Source organism: Culex pipiens, chromosome 2, assembly GCF_016801865.2.
Source record: "Culex pipiens pallens isolate TS chromosome 2, TS_CPP_V2, whole genome shotgun sequence".
In the NCBI taxonomy this organism is placed as follows: Eukaryota; Metazoa; Arthropoda; class Insecta; order Diptera; family Culicidae; genus Culex; species Culex pipiens.
The window spans coordinates 136,888,684-136,908,569 of record NC_068938.1 but is presented as its reverse complement, the minus strand read 5'-3'; the positions used below and the strand labels follow the sequence as shown (position 1 = coordinate 136,908,569).

The 19,886-nt window shown below is 36.4% G+C and overlaps 1 protein-coding gene across 1 annotated transcript; it reads left to right on the top strand.

Moving 5' to 3' along the window:
• Positions 1-18,339: 18,339 nt before the first annotated feature.
• On the top strand, positions 18,340-19,555 carry LOC120431456 (uncharacterized). The gene is made up of 2 exons (XM_039596572.2): positions 18,340-18,731; positions 18,792-19,555. Exons 1-2 carry the CDS (start codon positions 18,444-18,446, stop codon positions 19,338-19,340), a joined length of 837 nt encoding a protein of 278 aa, XP_039452506.1. The 5' UTR covers positions 18,340-18,443; the 3' UTR covers positions 19,341-19,555.
• The last annotated feature ends 331 nt before the right edge of the window (positions 19,556-19,886 follow it).

Sequence of the window (19,886 nt, the reverse complement as noted above, 5' to 3'; positions counted from 1 at the left end):
TGTTCTAGTTTTGTCCGGGTGTCATTCAAATACCGTTATCAAAAATGTTTTTGTACGACTAACCAACTCGGTCAAAACGCCAGTTTTGATACAACTTTTTAAAATGTTGTACTGTTTTTTCGGATCTTAAATTAGCTTTCCTTGTAAGGCAAACTAATCACAGCAGCTAAAAACGGTTGAAATGGCACAGAGTTATGTTTGTTTTTTAAATTTGGTTTTTGCAAAAAATGACGAAAATTGCCTTTTTTGGAACACAGCGTTAGGGGATCACCCTAACGGCCAAACAAAAAAATACGGGTCTTATTATTTCGGCCAGGGATCCCCCAGAAAAGCCTCGATACGAGCACTTTTGTATTTTCCATGCTGTTTCCATGGGGAATTGCTGTAGGGGAAAGTGGGGCAAGTGTAACAAGCTAAGGAAACTCTCGTTAAAACCCATCAAACACGTAAAAAATCTGTCGGTATTTTTGATGATTATCATATTCCAGGTCTTGACTAAGAATTTGATAGAACAAGTTTCTAAAAAATCCAGTTTTTCACGATAAAAAACTGATTTTAAAATTATTGATTTTCAGTACGTTCTAGTCAGCTAGTGAGGCAAGACGAACAACTCGTTGCACAGTGGGCGAAATGGAACCCAAAATCGGACTTATTCAAACGCGGCTGGTTCCCTGGTATGAAAAATAGTGATATTTTCACATAAGTTAAGTCCATTTTGGATGGCCGCATAAAGCCTCCGCTCTAAATACAGATTTTCTAGAAATAATGTAAAAAATGGGGAATTGGGGCAAAATGGACCCTTTGCCGATTCGTGCGGTTGATGAAACCATCACCAATCGATTTCCCGGATTTTTTTTTACATAAGAAACACTATTTTTCATACCAGAGAACCAGCCGCGTTCAATTAAGTCAGATTTTGGGTTCCATTTCGCCCACTGTGCGTTGGTGCAAGAGAAACAACACGTAAAATATCATGTTAATTTGCTAACAATTGAACTGTCATCAATTTGAGACGTCAAATTTGAATGTATTTGAAACGTTTCTTTTATTTCAAGATGAAATAATAATATTTAACTAATAATTTGATCATATTTCAAAAAAAAAATATTTAAAAGATAAACGATATTTTTTAAAATCACTATATTTTGCATGGACATTTTTTAGCATGAGCATGGGCATGAGAGTCCACCCATGGTTGCCTCTCCGTTGCTGAACAGAACAGTAATATCCTTTCAGCACTACTGATCATAGGCTTCGACGATCAAGTGGTGTTTCCCTTATCAACAGCATGTATGAATGCGCCGAAAAGATAAAACACCAAGATTGCCAAAACTAGATCAGTTGCGAATAGGTAACAGTCATTGGCCACCAACGGTGCCCGCCATGTCAGTTTGTAGATCTCGATTTTAAGGGACGGGAATGTTAGTTAGCGCAGGTTGCTACTAGGGCAGCTGATTTACTCTGTGCTTACACCCCACAAGCGCCAGGAACCTGAAAATTTGTTAGTAGGATAGGGTGTTTGGTCAGGATTCATCATAGAAGATGATGATGCGACCCAAAATCATAGTGTTTGTTGAAAGGTATTATATATTATTCTCAAGGCAAACAATCGGATGCTGCGGATGAGACATTTCCCGTTTGACTGTTGTTAAATTTTAAATGAAATGGTTTAATCTTAGACAGCCGGCTGTGGAAAGATAAAGCCAAATAATGTTTATTTATAGAATGAGGTGTTAAACGCAATGCTGCAATGATAGCGTAGTCTGATTTTTAATTATATAACCATTTAATTCATAAATTTGTTAAGGAATAAACGCTACGAACTCAACCATCAAATGCCTTCCGATCTTCTTTCTGTTAGCTAGATGAGGTATTAATTTTCGTTGCCTCTCGAGCTACGATGCTATGGAGAGGGCTTAACAAACAAACAAGCGACGTCGAGCCCTCCGAGCTACGGAGCTATGGGAAGGTCTTTTCAACACAAAAAAAGACTCGCGCACCACTCAACGTTCTTGATAAATCAAAAAAATTTTTTTATGCGATAAACCTAATGAACTCAACCGTCAAATTGTCTTCCGACCAGCGATGATGAAGAAAGGGCTATAAGCACACATTAACTCACCGATTAATATAAACAAATTCCATGATCGATCTTGTTCTATAGCAACAGCGCAACTCACTCCTGATTTTCACGGTCGCGAATACAGCACAAAAAGAACACCACAAAAATCCATCTCACAATCCTGAATTGTTTTTTTTTTTCACTTTGCACACAAACCCAACCATCCGCTTGCACTGACAGAACACAAAAGAGACGAAAATTATCGCGAAAAAATAGGACTGCGCGTCCCCAGAAGCACTGCACTTATCTATATTTTGCATGGACATTTTTTAAATCATTTTTTAACAAGTTTGTTAATGTACTTTTATGTATATATTTCCCAATCAAATATGTTGTTACAGCAATCTGTATTTTTTCATACCTAAAATTTTGTACTTTCCAAATCAATATTATAAGAAAACAAAGGTTTTGAAAAAAACTTTATTTTTTTCATACAATTATTTTTATTAGGTACTTTTCGGTGCTGGGACCTGGTTAGGATTGAGGCAGCTTTTGTAATTACATTTTACGTAAAGCTAAGGGTAATTACAGAGGATCCTGTGTGTAAATGTTAGTGGGAGGGGAGCCGATTATCCGCAGCCTACTCGGGGTTAGTAGGGAAGGGATTGAAAAAAAAATCCATTCAATCTTATGCACCCGTGGTGTTTTCGTCGTTTTGGCAGTTATGTGGTAGTAGAATCAACTAATTGCATTGCTAGCAACAATTCCTCATACTGAGCAATGCTCTACGAAATCGGTCTTTTATTTAGAATTTTAATTTTCGTATCTTTTATTTCGACTGAAACCTTTTCGATGCCTTCCGCGCCAAAAATGTCATATTCAGAAGCTAATAACTTTTCAGTAAAACATCCAAAAAATATGGTGTCTTCAGGAAAATTGTTCTAAATTTAATGAAGGATCTACATCTGAGAACTGATCAAAAATGGATAGTTATTGCGTCCTCCACAGATAAAAACTGAAACAGTTGGATTTCTCCATACATTTTGACGATGTTTCCCATGCAAACTTCAAGCGATTAGAGGTAGGGTTGTCCGTGGTTACAATGAGCTCAAATTTGGAAATTTGGCCTAAAGATGGGTCAAATTTTGATATAATAAATCTCGGAGTGCTTGATTTTCAAAGTTTCAGCCAGAATAAAGATTTATACTTTCTTTCATGTCAGATTTTGTCAGATTTTTCATTTTATGCATATTTGATTGAAATGAACCAATTTAATGTAAAATAAAAAAATAGAATGTTTGTTTCCTACAAAAAATCAACATTTTTGAGACATTAGGATCAGTTAAACCATTTCAATTCTACATTTTTTTGAATAAAGTCATATTTTTTCTTCCTTCCACCTTTCAGAACTGTTAGTTTTTCATCTGCCAGATTTTTCCAGACAGATTTTATCGATTTTTTGCCTGATTTTTCAATGTTTGACCTGGTAATCCTGCTTTAAGAGAAATTTGTTCTAGTTTTGTCCGGGTGTCATTCAAATACCGTTATCAAAAATGTTTTTGTACGACTAACCAACTCGGTCAAAACGCCAGTTTTGATACAACTTTTTAAAATGTTGTACTGTTTTTTCGGATCTTAAATTAGCTTTCCTTGTAAGGCAAACTAATCACAGCAGCTAAAAACGGTTGAAATGGCACAGAGTTATGTTTGTTTTTTAAATTTGGTTTTTGCAAAAAATGACGAAAATTGCCTTTTTTGGAACACAGCGTTAGGGGATCACCCTAACGGCCAAACAAAAAAATACGGGTCTTATTATTTCGGCCAGGGATCCCCCAGAAAAGCCTCGATACGAGCACTTTTGTATTTTCCATGCTGTTTCCATGGGGAATTGCTGTAGGGGAAAGTGGGGCAAGTGTAACAAGCTAAGGAAACTCTCGTTAAAACCCATCAAACACGTAAAAAATCTGTCGGTATTTTTGATGATTATCATATTCCAGGTCTTGACTAAGAATTTGATAGAACAAGTTTCTAAAAAATCCAGTTTTTCACGATAAAAAACTGATTTTAAAATTATTGATTTTCAGTACGTTCTAGTCAGCTAGTGAGGCAAGACGAACAACTCGTTGCACAGTGGGCGAAATGGAACCCAAAATCGGACTTATTCAAACGCGGCTGGTTCCCTGGTATGAAAAATAGTGATATTTTCACATAAGTTAAGTCCATTTTGGATGGCCGCATAAAGCCTCCGCTCTAAATACAGATTTTCTAGAAATAATGTAAAAAATGGGGAATTGGGGCAAAATGGACCCTTTGCCGATTCGTGCGGTTGATGAAACCATCACCAATCGATTTCCCGGATTTTTTTTTACATAAGAAACACTATTTTTCATACCAGAGAACCAGCCGCGTTCAATTAAGTCAGATTTTGGGTTCCATTTCGCCCACTGTGCGTTGGTGCAAGAGAAACAACACGTAAAATATCATGTTAATTTGCTAACAATTGAACTGTCATCAATTTGAGACGTCAAATTTGAATGTATTTGAAACGTTTCTTTTATTTCAAGATGAAATAATAATATTTAACTAATAATTTGATCATATTTCAAAAAAAAAATATTTAAAAGATAAACGATATTTTTTAAAATCACTATATTTTGCATGGACATTTTTTAGCATGAGCATGGGCATGAGAGTCCACCCATGGTTGCCTCTCCGTTGCTGAACAGAACAGTAATATCCTTTCAGCACTACTGATCATAGGCTTCGACGATCAAGTGGTGTTTCCCTTATCAACAGCATGTATGAATGCGCCGAAAAGATAAAACACCAAGATTGCCAAAACTAGATCAGTTGCGAATAGGTAACAGTCATTGGCCACCAACGGTGCCCGCCATGTCAGTTTGTAGATCTCGATTTTAAGGGACGGGAATGTTAGTTAGCGCAGGTTGCTACTAGGGCAGCTGATTTACTCTGTGCTTACACCCCACAAGCGCCAGGAACCTGAAAATTTGTTAGTAGGATAGGGTGTTTGGTCAGGATTCATCATAGAAGATGATGATGCGACCCAAAATCATAGTGTTTGTTGAAAGGTATTATATATTATTCTCAAGGCAAACAATCGGATGCTGCGGATGAGACATTTCCCGTTTGACTGTTGTTAAATTTTAAATGAAATGGTTTAATCTTAGACAGCCGGCTGTGGAAAGATAAAGCCAAATAATGTTTATTTATAGAATGAGGTGTTAAACGCAATGCTGCAATGATAGCGTAGTCTGATTTTTAATTATATAACCATTTAATTCATAAATTTGTTAAGGAATAAACGCTACGAACTCAACCATCAAATGCCTTCCGATCTTCTTTCTGTTAGCTAGATGAGGTATTAATTTTCGTTGCCTCTCGAGCTACGATGCTATGGAGAGGGCTTAACAAACAAACAAGCGACGTCGAGCCCTCCGAGCTACGGAGCTATGGGAAGGTCTTTTCAACACAAAAAAAGACTCGCGCACCACTCAACGTTCTTGATAAATCAAAAAAATTTTTTTATGCGATAAACCTAATGAACTCAACCGTCAAATTGTCTTCCGACCAGCGATGATGAAGAAAGGGCTATAAGCACACATTAACTCACCGATTAATATAAACAAATTCCATGATCGATCTTGTTCTATAGCAACAGCGCAACTCACTCCTGATTTTCACGGTCGCGAATACAGCACAAAAAGAACACCACAAAAATCCATCTCACAATCCTGAATTGTTTTTTTTTTTCACTTTGCACACAAACCCAACCATCCGCTTGCACTGACAGAACACAAAAGAGACGAAAATTATCGCGAAAAAATAGGACTGCGCGTCCCCAGAAGCACTGCACTTATCTATATTTTGCATGGACATTTTTTAAATCATTTTTTAACAAGTTTGTTAATGTACTTTTATGTATATATTTCCCAATCAAATATGTTGTTACAGCAATCTGTATTTTTTCATACCTAAAATTTTGTACTTTCCAAATCAATATTATAAGAAAACAAAGGTTTTGAAAAAAACTTTATTTTTTTCATACAATTATTTTTATTAGGTACTTTTCGGTGCTGGGACCTGGTTAGGATTGAGGCAGCTTTTGTAATTACATTTTACGTAAAGCTAAGGGTAATTACAGAGGATCCTGTGTGTAAATGTTAGTGGGAGGGGAGCCGATTATCCGCAGCCTACTCGGGGTTAGTAGGGAAGGGATTGAAAAAAAAATCCATTCAATCTTATGCACCCGTGGTGTTTTCGTCGTTTTGGCAGTTATGTGGTAGTAGAATCAACTAATTGCATTGCTAGCAACAATTCCTCATACTGAGCAATGCTCTACGAAATCGGTCTTTTATTTAGAATTTTAATTTTCGTATCTTTTATTTCGACTGAAACCTTTTCGATGCCTTCGGTATGCCCAAAGAAGCCATTTTGCATCATTAGTTTGTACAAATACTGTCATACAAATTTGGCAGCTGTCCATACAAAAATGATGTATGGAAATTCAAAAATCTGTATTTTTTGAAGGCCTTTTTTGATCGATTTGGTGTCTTCGACAAAGTTGTAGGTATGGATATGGACTACACTGAAAAAAATGATACACGGTAAAAAAATGGTGATTTTTAATTTCACTTTTTGTCACTAAAACTTGATTTGCAAAAAAAAACACTATTTTTAATTTTTTTTATTTTTTGATATGTTTTAGAGGACATCAAATGTCAACTTTTCAGAAATTTTCAGGTTGTGCAAAATTTTTTTGACCGTGTTATGAATTTTTTAATCAATACTGATTTTTTCAAAAAATCGAAATATCGGTCGCAAAAACTTTTCAACTTTATTTTTCGACGTAAAATCAAAGGAGAATGGGCAAATTTGGTCCAAGGATGTACACTAACGGGACCAACTTTTTTCGAAAGATCTCACCGAGACATGAAAAAAAGTCTTCTGGACCAACTCTCTAAACCCCGGGGTTCAAAAGTTACAAGTTGTTGAAGTTTGAGCATTTTGGGTTAAAATGTACAAAAAATCGTATTTTTGCTATTTCTAAAATCATTTATAAAATCTCTGTTTCATTATGGATTTTGATTTTCTTGACTTCATTCGACGCGTATCAGCAAAAACTATGAGTTCTGATATGTCTTAGCATGATTGAAACATGATTTCTCTTGTTTTTATCCGTTTGAACCGTTTGTGCAAGAGGCATCCCATTGAAACAAGTCGAAACTTCAAGGTTTTGAAACCGGATCCGACCCAGACTGCTTCAGTGAGTATGGAAGGCTTCAGTGCAATGTTGTAACAACTTATTGGGATGGTCTGAGTCATCCGAGAACTCCTTGGAGTTGAGACCGGTGAGTCTACCACCGTAACAAGCAAGATGTCGGCGGTTTTTGACAATGGATCATACCCGCATGGCTTCAGTGAGTATGGTAGACTACTATGCTGATGTGTTGGAGTGTCCTGGGTTCTCCTATGACTCCCTGAAGTTAAGATCTGTGGGTCTACTACCGTAATAATCCAAATGTCGACCGGTTTTGACAACGGAACATACCCGCATAGCTTCAGTGAGTGTGGTAGACTACTTTGCTTATCTGTTAGGATGTCTTGGGTCATCCAAGGACTTCCTGGAGTTATGATCTGTAGGTCTACGGCTGTTAAAGGACTCCCTGGAATGGTCCAGAACACCCCAACCTAACAGCAATACAGTCTGCCATACTCACTGAATCTTTGCGGTTATGATGCGCGGTTAAAAATCATCGACCTTTTTCTTGTTACAGTGACCCAAATATCTAAACTCCAGGGAGTCCTAGGATGACCAAAGACATCCCAACACATCAAAAAAGCAGTCTACCATACTGTCTGAAGCTATGCGTGTATGTTCCGGGGTCAAAAATCGTCGACCTCTTGCTTGTTACGGCTGTAGCTCCACAGATCATAACTCCAGGGAGTCCTTGGATGACCCAAGACATCCTAACAGATAAGCAAAGTAGTCTACCACACTCACTGAAGCTATGCGGGTATGTTCCGTTGTCAAAACCGGTCGACATTTGGATTATTACGGTAGTAGACCCACAGATCTTAACTTCAGGGAGTCCTAGGAGAACCCAGGACACTCCAACACATCAGCATAGTAGTCTACCATACTCACTGAAGCCATGCGGGTATGATCCATTGTCAAAAACCGCCGACATCTTGCTTGTTACGGCGGTAGACTCACCGGTCTCAACTCCAAGGAGTTCTCGGATGACTCAGACCATCCCAATAAGTTGTTACAACATTGCACTGAAGCCTTCCATACTCACTGAAGCAGTCTGGGTCGGATCCGGTTTCAAAACCTTGAAGTTTCGACTTGTTTCAATGGGATGCCTCTTGCACAAACGGTTCAAACGGATAAAAACAAGAGAAATCATGTTTCAATCATGCTAAGACATATCAGAACTCATAGTTTTTGCTGATACGCGTCGAATGAAGTCAAGAAAATCAAAATCCATAATGAAACAGAGATTTTATAAATGATTTTAGAAATAGCAAAAATACGATTTTTTGTACATTTTAACCCAAAATGCTCAAACTTCAACAACTTGTAACTTTTGAACCCCGGGGTTTAGAGAGTTGGTCCAGAAGACTTTTTTCATGTCTCGGCGAGATCTTTCGAAACAAGTTGGTCCCGTTCGTGTACATCCTTGGACCAGCTCCCATACAAATTTGCCCATTCTCCTTTGCAATCAAAACCTATTCTAGTGAAATTTTGATGAAGTTCATCGTTTTCAAGTTACAGCCATTTTTATGTAACTTTTTTCAAAATAGTCGCAGTAATTTATTTTTTTGAAAAGCTGAGAAAATTCTCTATATTTTGCTTATTCGGACTTTGTTGATACGGGTCTTAGTTGCTGAGATATTGCCATGCCAGTGTTTAAAAACAGGAAAATTGACGTTTTTTAAGTCTCACTCAAACAACCCACCATTTTCCAATGTCGATATCTCACCAACGAATGGTCCGATTTTCAATGTTAAAATATGAAACATTCGTGAAATGTTCCGATCTTTTCGAAAAAAATATTTTCAAAATATTTAAATCAAGACTAACATTTTAAAAAGGCGTAATATTGAATGTTTGGAACCTAAACAACTGCTCAATTTAAATTCTTGTATTTGAAAAAACACTTTTCTCGCTTTATCAAAACCGGACTCAAATTAATTATATACAAATTACCAAAATTCAACAACAAAAAAGTTTTTCCATACAATTTCTCATACAAAGTTAGATCGCTTTACCCAAAGTGGGGACTTAACCAATCGGTCCCAAACTTTGAGAAGTTTTATAGGAAGAAACTGGAAAATTGCTGTGTTGAAAAAAAAAACGATTTTGTTATTACACCATAATGAGCACCCTTATGTACACGAACGATGCAAACTGTACACAGTCCGTTCTCGCCTAGTATGGATGATGTTTAGTTCTGTTTTGAGCTCAACAATAAGTTATCCAAAGTGTAAAGGCTTTGGCATGGGTGGAGGGTGCCGAAGTTTTGACACTTGGATTTTTTGGAATCCACTGGCCATTCTCAGGATTGTTAGTTCAATGAGCGGTCCGCGGCATTGTAGATCCGCACAGGCAGACAATTCAGAAAAATCAAGCTCATATATGCTTTCTTCATCGATTTGATGGCCTAGCGGGCTATGGCGCCAGTCCTCACTGTTGGTGCTGGGTTTGAATCCCGTCGGTTGCAACTTTTTTGCTGCGTTTACAAAAATGGTGCATGCAGTGTGTAATACTAAGTGTATTTTTTTTACAAAGGTGAAGTGATTTTACCATCGATTTTTTGCTGTGTAGTTTAACAAATGCTAGATGAGTCAGTCAATGTAATATTGTTTTGTTGCTTGAAACAAAACAATGACTTTTGAAACATAAAGGTTGTTTAAATTAGGGATGTTTACCATATGTTAAACTAGTTTGTCGGTTCTACTAGGGTGCCCACTTTTGGCCAAATTATCTTATGTATGAAAAAAATAAACCACTTTACAAGTGCTTCATTTACCACTATGGCAGGTTCTATAATCGAACACTATGCATCGCTGAAGAAGACTTGTATTTAAGTATTGTGTGTTGTTACAAGGAAAGTTCTTAACCAAAAGTTTACGTCAGAGCTATTGGCAGCTTTTCGATGCCTCTGTGCTCTCTTGCACTCAGCATACTGGGATTCCTATCTAGCTAACATAAGAGAGCACAGAGGCATCGTTTCGTTAGTACCTACGACCTTGTGTCTTCTTTTTATCCACAAGTTCTTGGTCGCCTCTAAGGTGTCTGAAAGTACAAAAACACTTACTAATATAATTACTTGTGCAAACGGTGAAGTTCTCACAATATTAGAAAAAATTTCCACCGATGTTGGAAATTTCCCCTCAGAATGTGTGTTGGTTTCTTTCTGGACTCAGTACGAACGTCATGGAGCTCCTGAGAAGACGCATTCGCCAGTGGCGCAACGGCTTAGAGTCATATTGCCAAAACTCGTATGATTCTGTAAAAGGCCCTCCGGGCCCCGGGGAAACCTGCTTTAAGATCACCGGCCACTCCAGGGTGTGGCCACTACTGTCGAAATGTCAATTTTCATGTACAGTATCAAAAACCATGCATTTTGATACCCATATTGCCACTACTCGTATGGTTCTGTAAATGTCGAATGCATACGCTCGCTCTGATTGGTCATCTGTCCGATTAGTACTGAAAAATTACTCATTTTGATTGCATGTTTTAAGTGCTTTAACTATGTTTAGTCAAACTATCTATGTAGTTAAACGATAGCTGAAGTCTTTCTCTTTCGATTGGTGGTCCAACCGTCTGGATTGATTCACAGGGAAAAAAGATATAAGCGTTCAAAATGTCCCCTTTTTTAACGCTTAAAAGTGACGCTTTGGATCGAATTTCTGAACTGGCCCCCAATATAGTAAGTAGAGACATAGTCCTATGTCAAAAAAATGTAATTTTCAGCTAAAAAAAATCAAAAATCACTCCCCAAAACGAGCCAAAAAATTTTGCAGCCAAAACTAATGCATTCAGCTTATAGGAAATTTTACGGAGATCATTTTGCTTTTTGCCTCACTGTCCTAGGTTAGCTTAATATTTGTCGCCGCAAATTGCCAATACAGTCATGCCTCGGTTTTGCACGCCTCGGTTTAGCACTGCCCCGGTTTTGCACCGTTCAGCTGCCTCGGTTAAGCACGGTCCAGTGCTTAACTGAAGCACAGAGCTTATGGGATTTTGGCTACATGGGAGACATTGGCTATAATTCTATGAATAATCATGCAACGTCAAAGAATTATAGTGTTTTGGAATCTGGATGATGTCAGTTATCCATTAAAATTATTATTTCATGAAAATTTTCACAAAAATACGTATTTTTCCTGTATTTCGAAAATGCATTTTTTTTCTCAAAAAAATCCAAAAATATATAGTTATTGCAATATTGGTATCAAATGATCAGGTTTTTTTTTTCATACATTTTGGATGTAATAACAACATTTTTAGAAAATACTCCAAATTTTCACAAAACTACGTTTTTTTCGAAAAATACTCAAAATTTCAATTTTTACAATATTGGTATCAAACGATCGGGATTTTTTCATACATTTCGAATGTAATAACAACATTTTTAAAAAATAATCAAAATTTTCACAAAACTACGTATTTTCGAAAAAATACTCAAAATTTACGTTTTTACAATGTGGGTATCAAACGATCGGGATTTTTGCATACATTTCGAATGTAATAACATTTTTTTTAAATACTCCAAATTTTCACAAAACTACGTATTTTCGAAAAAAAATACTCAAAATTTCATTTTTTACAATATGGGTATCGAACGATCGAGATTTTTTCATACATTTCGAATGTAATAACAACATTTTTAGAAAATACTCAAAATTTTCACAAAACTACGTATTTTCGAAAAAAAAATACTCAGAATTTCCGTTTTTACAATGTGGGTATCAAACGATCGAGAATTTTTAATACATTTCAAATGTAATCAATTCTTTTGAAAATTCTCAAAATTTTCACAAAACCTCATATTTTCAAAAAAAAAAACAGTTATTGCGGCTATTGTTATATTATTATAATATAATCGTTTGATACCCATATTGTAAAAATTGAAATTTTGAATATTTTTTTTCGAAAATACGTAGTTTTGTGAAAATTTTGAGTATTTTCAAAAAATGTTTTTATAACATTCGATATGTTTGAAAAAATCCCGATCGTTTGATACCCATATTGTAATTATTGAAATTTTGAATATTTTTTTCGAAAATACCGTAAACCGGGGTGACTTTGATAGGATTTCAATTTGTTTTTAGCATATTTTTCAACAGGTAAGGTTTTTCTCAAGATTGTTATTTTTAAAACATGTACTGGGGTAGACTACACAAAGTCCATGCACTATTTCGGAATAAAAGTTTTTTCAATAATGTTTAAAAAAATAGTTACGTTAAAAATTCTTAGTTTTAATTCCGGGGTGACTTTGATAGTCATAGTTTTTCTTGTTAAAATCATATTTAAGATGTTCAAACTTTATTTGTACGCTAAATGTACCATCACTAAAGTAGCTGATATAGTTTTTAAGAAAAAAAAAAACAATGTTTATATTTAGTTAACTAAGTGTATAAGCTTTTAAGCAAAATACATATAAATTTAAGGTAAAATTGTTAAAAAGTCGAAATTTCGCCTAAAATTTGTTAAACCTGGTTTTGTTTATAAAATTATCGATTTATTTTGCATTTTTTACAGAATTTGAAGCACGAATCACAAGTTTTCACATTTTAAATTAAATTTATTTAACTGAAATTGCTTATAAATTTGGAGATTTTTTTTTTAAATGGTGTTTCAAAAACACATGTTATTTATTATTTACAAATTTATTTAACCTTCTCCTAGTGGAAAATTATCCAAAGAATCCGAAAATGCATTCCGTTTTCCGATTAAAAATCATGTTCATTGAGAAAATCATGACACTTTGAGAAGTTTAAAATAATTACTTTCATCAACATTTTCTTAACTATAGTTAACTAACTATTTAAACTTGTTAAAATTTTATGAAAAATTCTTCTTGAGATACTTTGAACACTTCTCTACCACGGTCAGTATGTTTCTAAACCATTCCTTACGTATTTTAATTGTACCTTTCATTTTGCGGAAAAATCGCAAACCTATCAAAGTCACCCCGGCTATCAAAGTCACCCCGTTTTACGGTACTTAGTTTTGTGAAATTTTTTAGTATTTTCAAAAAATGTTGTTATTACATTCGAAATGTATCAAAAAATCCCGATCGTTTGATACCCATATTGTAAAAATTTAAATTTTGATTTTTTTTTTAAAAATACGTAATTTTGTGAAAATTTGGAGTATTTTCAAAAAAAAAAAGTTATTACATTCGAAATGTATGAAAAAAATCCCGATCGTTTGATACCCATATTATAAAAATTGAAATTTTGAGTATTTTTTTTTTCTAAAATACGTAGTTTTGTGAAAATTTGGAGTATTTTCAAAAAATATTGTTATTAAATTCGAAATGTATGAAAAAATCCCGATCGTTTGATACCCATATTGTTAAAATTGAAATTTTGAGTATTTTTTCGAAAAAAACGTAGTTTTGTGAACATTTTGAGTATTTTCTAAAAATGTTATTATAACATCCAAAATGTATGAAAAAAATCTGATCATTTGATACCCATATTGCAATAACAATATATTTTTGGTTTCTTTAGAGAAAAAATATGCATTTTCTAAATACAGGAAAAATACGTATTTTTGTGAAAACTTTCATGAAATAGTAATTTTAATGGATAGCTGACATCATCCCGATTCCAAAACACTATAATTTTTTGATGTTTGCATGATTTTTCGTACGATTAAAGCCAATGTCTCCCATATAGCCAAAATCCCATAAGCTCTGTGCCTCGGTTATGCACGCCTCGGTTTTGCATCCCCCATATGCGGTGCTAAACCGAGGCACGACTGTATAAGCAAATAATTATAATTGACTTCCGGTGATCAAAACAATATTGTAAGGGGTATATAGGAAGTATATAAGAAAATATTTTTTTCTAGAAAATTCACCACAAATCAGGATCTACTCGGATCGTTTTGCACCCTTCGACAAAGTTGTAGGGAATTCAATTTCCTACAAGAATCACACACTTGGACAATTTAGGGCGAGACCTGCAACACCTAGCAGAAAATTACTGAAACGATGTTTTCCCCCATACATTTTCGTGATTTTCCCCATATAAACTTCAACGATGAAAAGCTACCCCTTAGCCTTAACCAATTTGGCTCAAAATTGGCACAAATACTTATTATTGCATTAGGAATCGAGTCAGAGGGTATGAAGGTTCAGGGATCAAATCCCGGCCGGTACCTTTGAAATTTGGAATCAGGAATTGAACTTTGAATATGAACAAAAACGATAATAATACAGGTGGAATTCGAACTCACACCTCTGGATTGGTTGTCTGGGACGCTAAGCAGTCGGCCATCAGAAGGTTTTATACTCTAGCAGTGAATTGATCCGTAGTGTTGAAACATGTTTTCTTCTCATATTAAATACGCGCTGATCCCTGATTTGCCTGACGGGATTGAAAGTCTAAATATAGATCGAGTTTCCTTCAGATGCTTGCTTCTATGTTAAGGCGGGGCTGAACAATGCCCAGCGACCTCGGAATTGGACCGCAAGGAGCTCTGTCATTCTGAAACGGGTCGTTGGAAGCAGCGCGAGGGCTATCACCACCTAATACCCGGGACTGAGATAAGTTGTATCAGCATTCGGCATATACAAAGTCTGATACAAATTATACGTTCCCATAATATCGCTACCGGTTAGCGGGTATTGGATTGGACCACACACACACACAGGAATCGAGTCAGTGAGTATCTCTGATGTCGATTTTTTTATTGTCACCCTAATGTACATTCGAATGAAAGAAATTCATCTATATATTTTTTTTTTCAGAAATAGTTACCCATAAGACCTTTATTTGTTCATATCGAGAAGATCACAGAGCAGTACTTATAAATATGACATTTACGTCACATTGTGAGAAAATCTCATGTTTTTTCATGAAATGTTATTATTTAACAAATATCGTTTTTGAACTAGCAAAATAAAAATATCCTCGTTTGTAATCATAGTATCCCATGTTTTATGCTAAAAACGCTTATTTGAGCTATTTATTACTTTGGAACAGTCAAAAACATTTTATTTAAGCTGTAGTTCATGAGTAAAGTGCTGATAGGCCGATAATAGAAATAGGCTGAGAAAGGGTATAGTTCCCCTACTAACAATTTTAAAAATTGGACACTTTTTGTTCACTAAAATGCCAATATCTCAGCTTTGCGTGGACATAAATTGAATGTTCAAAAAAAGAAACATGATCTCCGTAAAAATTTCTTATAAGCTGAATGCATTAGTTTTGGCTGCAAATTTGTTTGGCTCGTTTTGGGGAGTGATTTTTGAATTTTTTTAACTAAAAATTACAATTTTTTCTCCCTAAAACGCCCTGCGATGCTCAAACACAAGCTTCTATGGACCATGTCTGTACAGGAATTTGTTCAAGGGACATTAAACTATAACTTGAAGCCCAAGGCGACCAAATTTGAATGACTGATTGTTACGCGCATTTCTGAAAAAAAAACTCGAAAAATGCACTTTTTCATTCAAGCTCCGCACGCGAGTTGTAACCCATTTTTGGGAATTTTTTGTTGTATGAAAACATTGTTCCTGACATCCTAATCTATCATTTTAGGGGTGAGCACCAAAGATTTGACAACTCTTCATTTTTTTTTTTTTTTTGGGACGGCCTACTGTACACTGTACAGTCATCCCACATATTTGGAGCGGTTTACAGATCGGCCAATGCTCAAAAAAATCATAGAAAATCGATAGTTGAACATATTGATTTGCTTTTACCTATACGCGAAAGCTTTTCTTGTGATCTTTCGATTGACGTATCGATCGATTCTATTTTTTTACGTTTTATTGTTTTTTTTTTAAGAAAAACATTGACCCTTGAAATCCACAAATTCGGAACACTAATTTTTTAAGGTATAAACAATTTTGTTTTTTTTTTTTATTAAAGACCAAATTGCACACTGCTTATCATTTTCCTGGAATATTTATTATGCTCGGCTGTCTTTTCAAGTTTGGGGGTGGGTTCCCTTCTTTTCAATTGATTTTTAATCTTGCACAATACAAGGAATACATATTTTTAACAAAATAATGACTGCACATACTGAAACCAATGAAACTCAAGCTTAGTTATGTTTTATACATGGTCTTATAATTTTTTTGTGAAAATATCAGTTAAATTCAGGTGTTCCACAATTGTGGGAGGCACAATAACATCCCACAATTATGGAACAGGCAATTTGGAGGCAGTGTTTTGCTGCTTTGAATAAAAGAGTCTAGAAATGAGATTTTTTTTTGCAATAAAATGTCCAAATGAAGGTCCTGAAAATAGTAGGGTTGAAAGAAAAGCTGCATTGGCATATTATTGACAAATTATCTCAAAAGTGTTCCGAATTTGTGGGTGTTCCGAATATGTGGAATGAATGTAGATAAAACGAAACGAAGTTGACTTTATAGCTGCCGGCCACCATTGCTAGTACCAACCACTGGTGTCTTCCTTTTTATCTACAAGGACTTTGCCACCCTGGGCTCCCAAGTGTATGAAAGTATGGCACGGAGCGACGGCGCCGAATACCCATATTTACACAAAGAATTTTAGAGCGCCCGCCGCGGTATTCGAACCGTCGACCTCTGGATTGTGAGTCCAGTGCGCGGTCCGATTGATCCACACGAGCGGGACAATGACTGTAGATTGTCATCTCACAATTTTATGAAGTTTTATATCGATCTGTGCAATGCCCTGATATTTGATTGAATTTGGTTGGCGCGAGTTATGATAACATTGTTTACGGTAGTCGGGCTTGAACGTGTGTCAAACGCGTTCTGACCTCTAATCCCTTTGGCCAATTGTCGCACTTATATCTATTTTCAGGGTGTTTCAAAATAGCATGACATGATTAAAACTTCTTTCATACGAAAAGTGACAACAATGCACGGAGCATTTCGTTTTTTATTAAATATCTCAGGATTGAAATCGAACTTTAGTGATCTGTAAAGGTCAAATGGTGAGGCATTGAGGGCTGCACAGAATGGCCTCCCTCACTTACTTTGTCCCAGAATGCACGTGCAACAAAATAGCACGACGACGACGACGACGTGAAAAATAGTAAAAAATGAACTTTTTGGATGTCCCGGATTTCCGGGACTGGTAGGTAACCAGGCCTGGACATTTATATTTGGGGTCAGAGTATAGGAAAATACCTGTCGAATGCAATTCAGATCATCTTGATTGATTGAAATTTGTCGGAGGGTCTCCAATTTTTTTCGATTGCAGCAGATTCCCGGTGGCAGTACGCGTTTGCGAATGATTACGCTGCCCGCTTTGTAAGCGAATGATCATGAGTTCGATTCCCATCTGCTCCAGCCTTCCATCGAATGGGGAAGTAAAACGTCGGTCCCAGCCTTAGTTCTTGTTAGGCCGCTAAGTCATTCCAGGCTTGGGAGTCGTCTCTCCCTGGTATAAGTACAAACAACACACCAAAGCATGCCTGCTTCGGTGGAATCGTTGGCGGCGGTTGGACTTGCAATTCGAAGGTCGTCAGTTTGAACCCTGGGATGGTAGGTTCCTTGGAGCAGAAAAAGGTTTGGGCACTCTCCCGTTTCAAGCCTTTGGACTAAAGTGGATAGTTTGTTTTTTTTTTTAGTTTGAGCACTGTTCGATTTTTGGAAAGTGTGATAACTAGTGAATACATCATTTTTTGGCTATTTTTGGGGTTAGGTACCTTAGTACCCTCACATTTGTTATTAGTACCAAGGGAAGGTTACATTATAGATCTCGTATGTGCGTGAAAGCTTGGACAGGATGGAAACTATTTCGTCTATCCTACTTTATTTTAGTTTAGTTGGTTTCAAATGAATTGGTAGTTTATGCATAGCTCACTTAAATCTTGAAGCACCTTGATCATACTTTTATTAGTAAAAGAAATGACTTATAAATAGACAAATGAAATAACTTTCCAATTTTTTTTGGGTTTTCATACATGTAAATCCTTGCTTAATTGACTATTTTATTGTAAAATCATTATGGAAAATTCCAAGGGCTCAGTGAATTGAGTTATTATATCCCAAGTAATAAAATGCTATTATTTATTCAAAAACTTAATTACTATATAGTGCCAATGGTGAAGTTCTCACACCATAAGAGTTCTACTCTGAAAAAGGTGTTTCGTCGAGGGGTCAGTTCTTGAGTGATGGAGTTCCTAAGAAGACGTTTTCTCTGCTGGCGCAACGGCCTAGAGTCCGAGTTTAGCAGTGCGAAGAAGCTGTTCGAAAAGGCTTGCCACTCGGTTACGCAATACATCTGGGTTTGCGGGTGTGAACGTTTCGAGCCAAATTTCACCCGTTGGAATGCGCGGTTTGTGTTTTTGATGGTGAATATTTGCGTGTTCATGGCGGTTAGTTTCTGGAGCTTGACCGTCCTTTGGGGACAACGGGTGGAGTTTATATTCTGCTGCGTTACTATCGGGATTGGTGTCCAGGTAGGTTGATGGTTGATGCTTGAGGTTTGTGAATCCGGAGTTGATCGATTGCACTTTAAGGGATTCGTTAAAGCCTACATGTACTCTCATGACACCATCTATGAGCTCCTCCAGTACAATCTGAAACGATTTGAAAATACAAAAAGAATGCCCGAAATACACCACTCTCTGGTTAATACGGCCTCCCTGTGTACCGCTTCTGTAAAGCTGATTGGACCATGCTACGCATCGATGGGAGCCTTTACGATCTTCATTTCAATCGTCATTTCTTTGTATTACGGTCGATTCGAGCTGCCGTTTGGATTCTACCTCCCGGGACTGGATCGCGCCACGTGGATCGGATATCTGCTGAATCTGGCGTTTCACATTCTGCAAGTGTTCGAAGCCGTCACCGGACTGCTGGCCGCCGATATGTGCTTCTTCAATCTGATGATAAATGCCGTCGGACAGCTGGATGTTATGGTCATCTATTTGAGGAAATTAGGAGGAGCTGCTAACACGGACAAATATGAGGATGCCTTGGCTGAACCTGAATTAAACGAACTCTTAAGTGAACTGATTGAAAATCATTGCGAACATAGAAAGTACTATGCCTTTGATTTTGTATAGAACAAATTCAAAACAAATCAATCTGCAGGTATCTCACGAAGATGGAATCACTTATGCAGGCGGGTTTCTTCATCAATAATGGATGCCTAATTGCTGAAACAGTAACGTCGTTGTTCGTTATTCTAACCGTAAGAGTGTTCAAATTCTCTTAAACACTCTTTAAATTATCGATTTTTGCTTGCAGAGTGATGAAATTTGGATACCTGGCATATTGATAGCAGTTGTCTGTACTTTTCAACTTATTATCCCATGCTTTATGGGTTCACTTCTTTCTAGTAAGGTAAGGTTGGTTTAAGTTTGCTTTCTGTCATACCAGTATTCAAAATCTTGGTAACCAAAGTTGTTACCACCTAACCTGAGAATGGTTTGTAGCTTCACTAGCTTGTCCATAAAAGGGTAGGTACCGGATTCACCTCGGTAGATGTTGTGCTCAAATTTGGTTTGAATTTCACACGGTACACTTCATTTCCGCCATCCCAGCTGCGATGTTTTGGGAAAAAGTTTAGTCAATCACGTTCACAATAAGATAACTCTTCTTGTTTGACA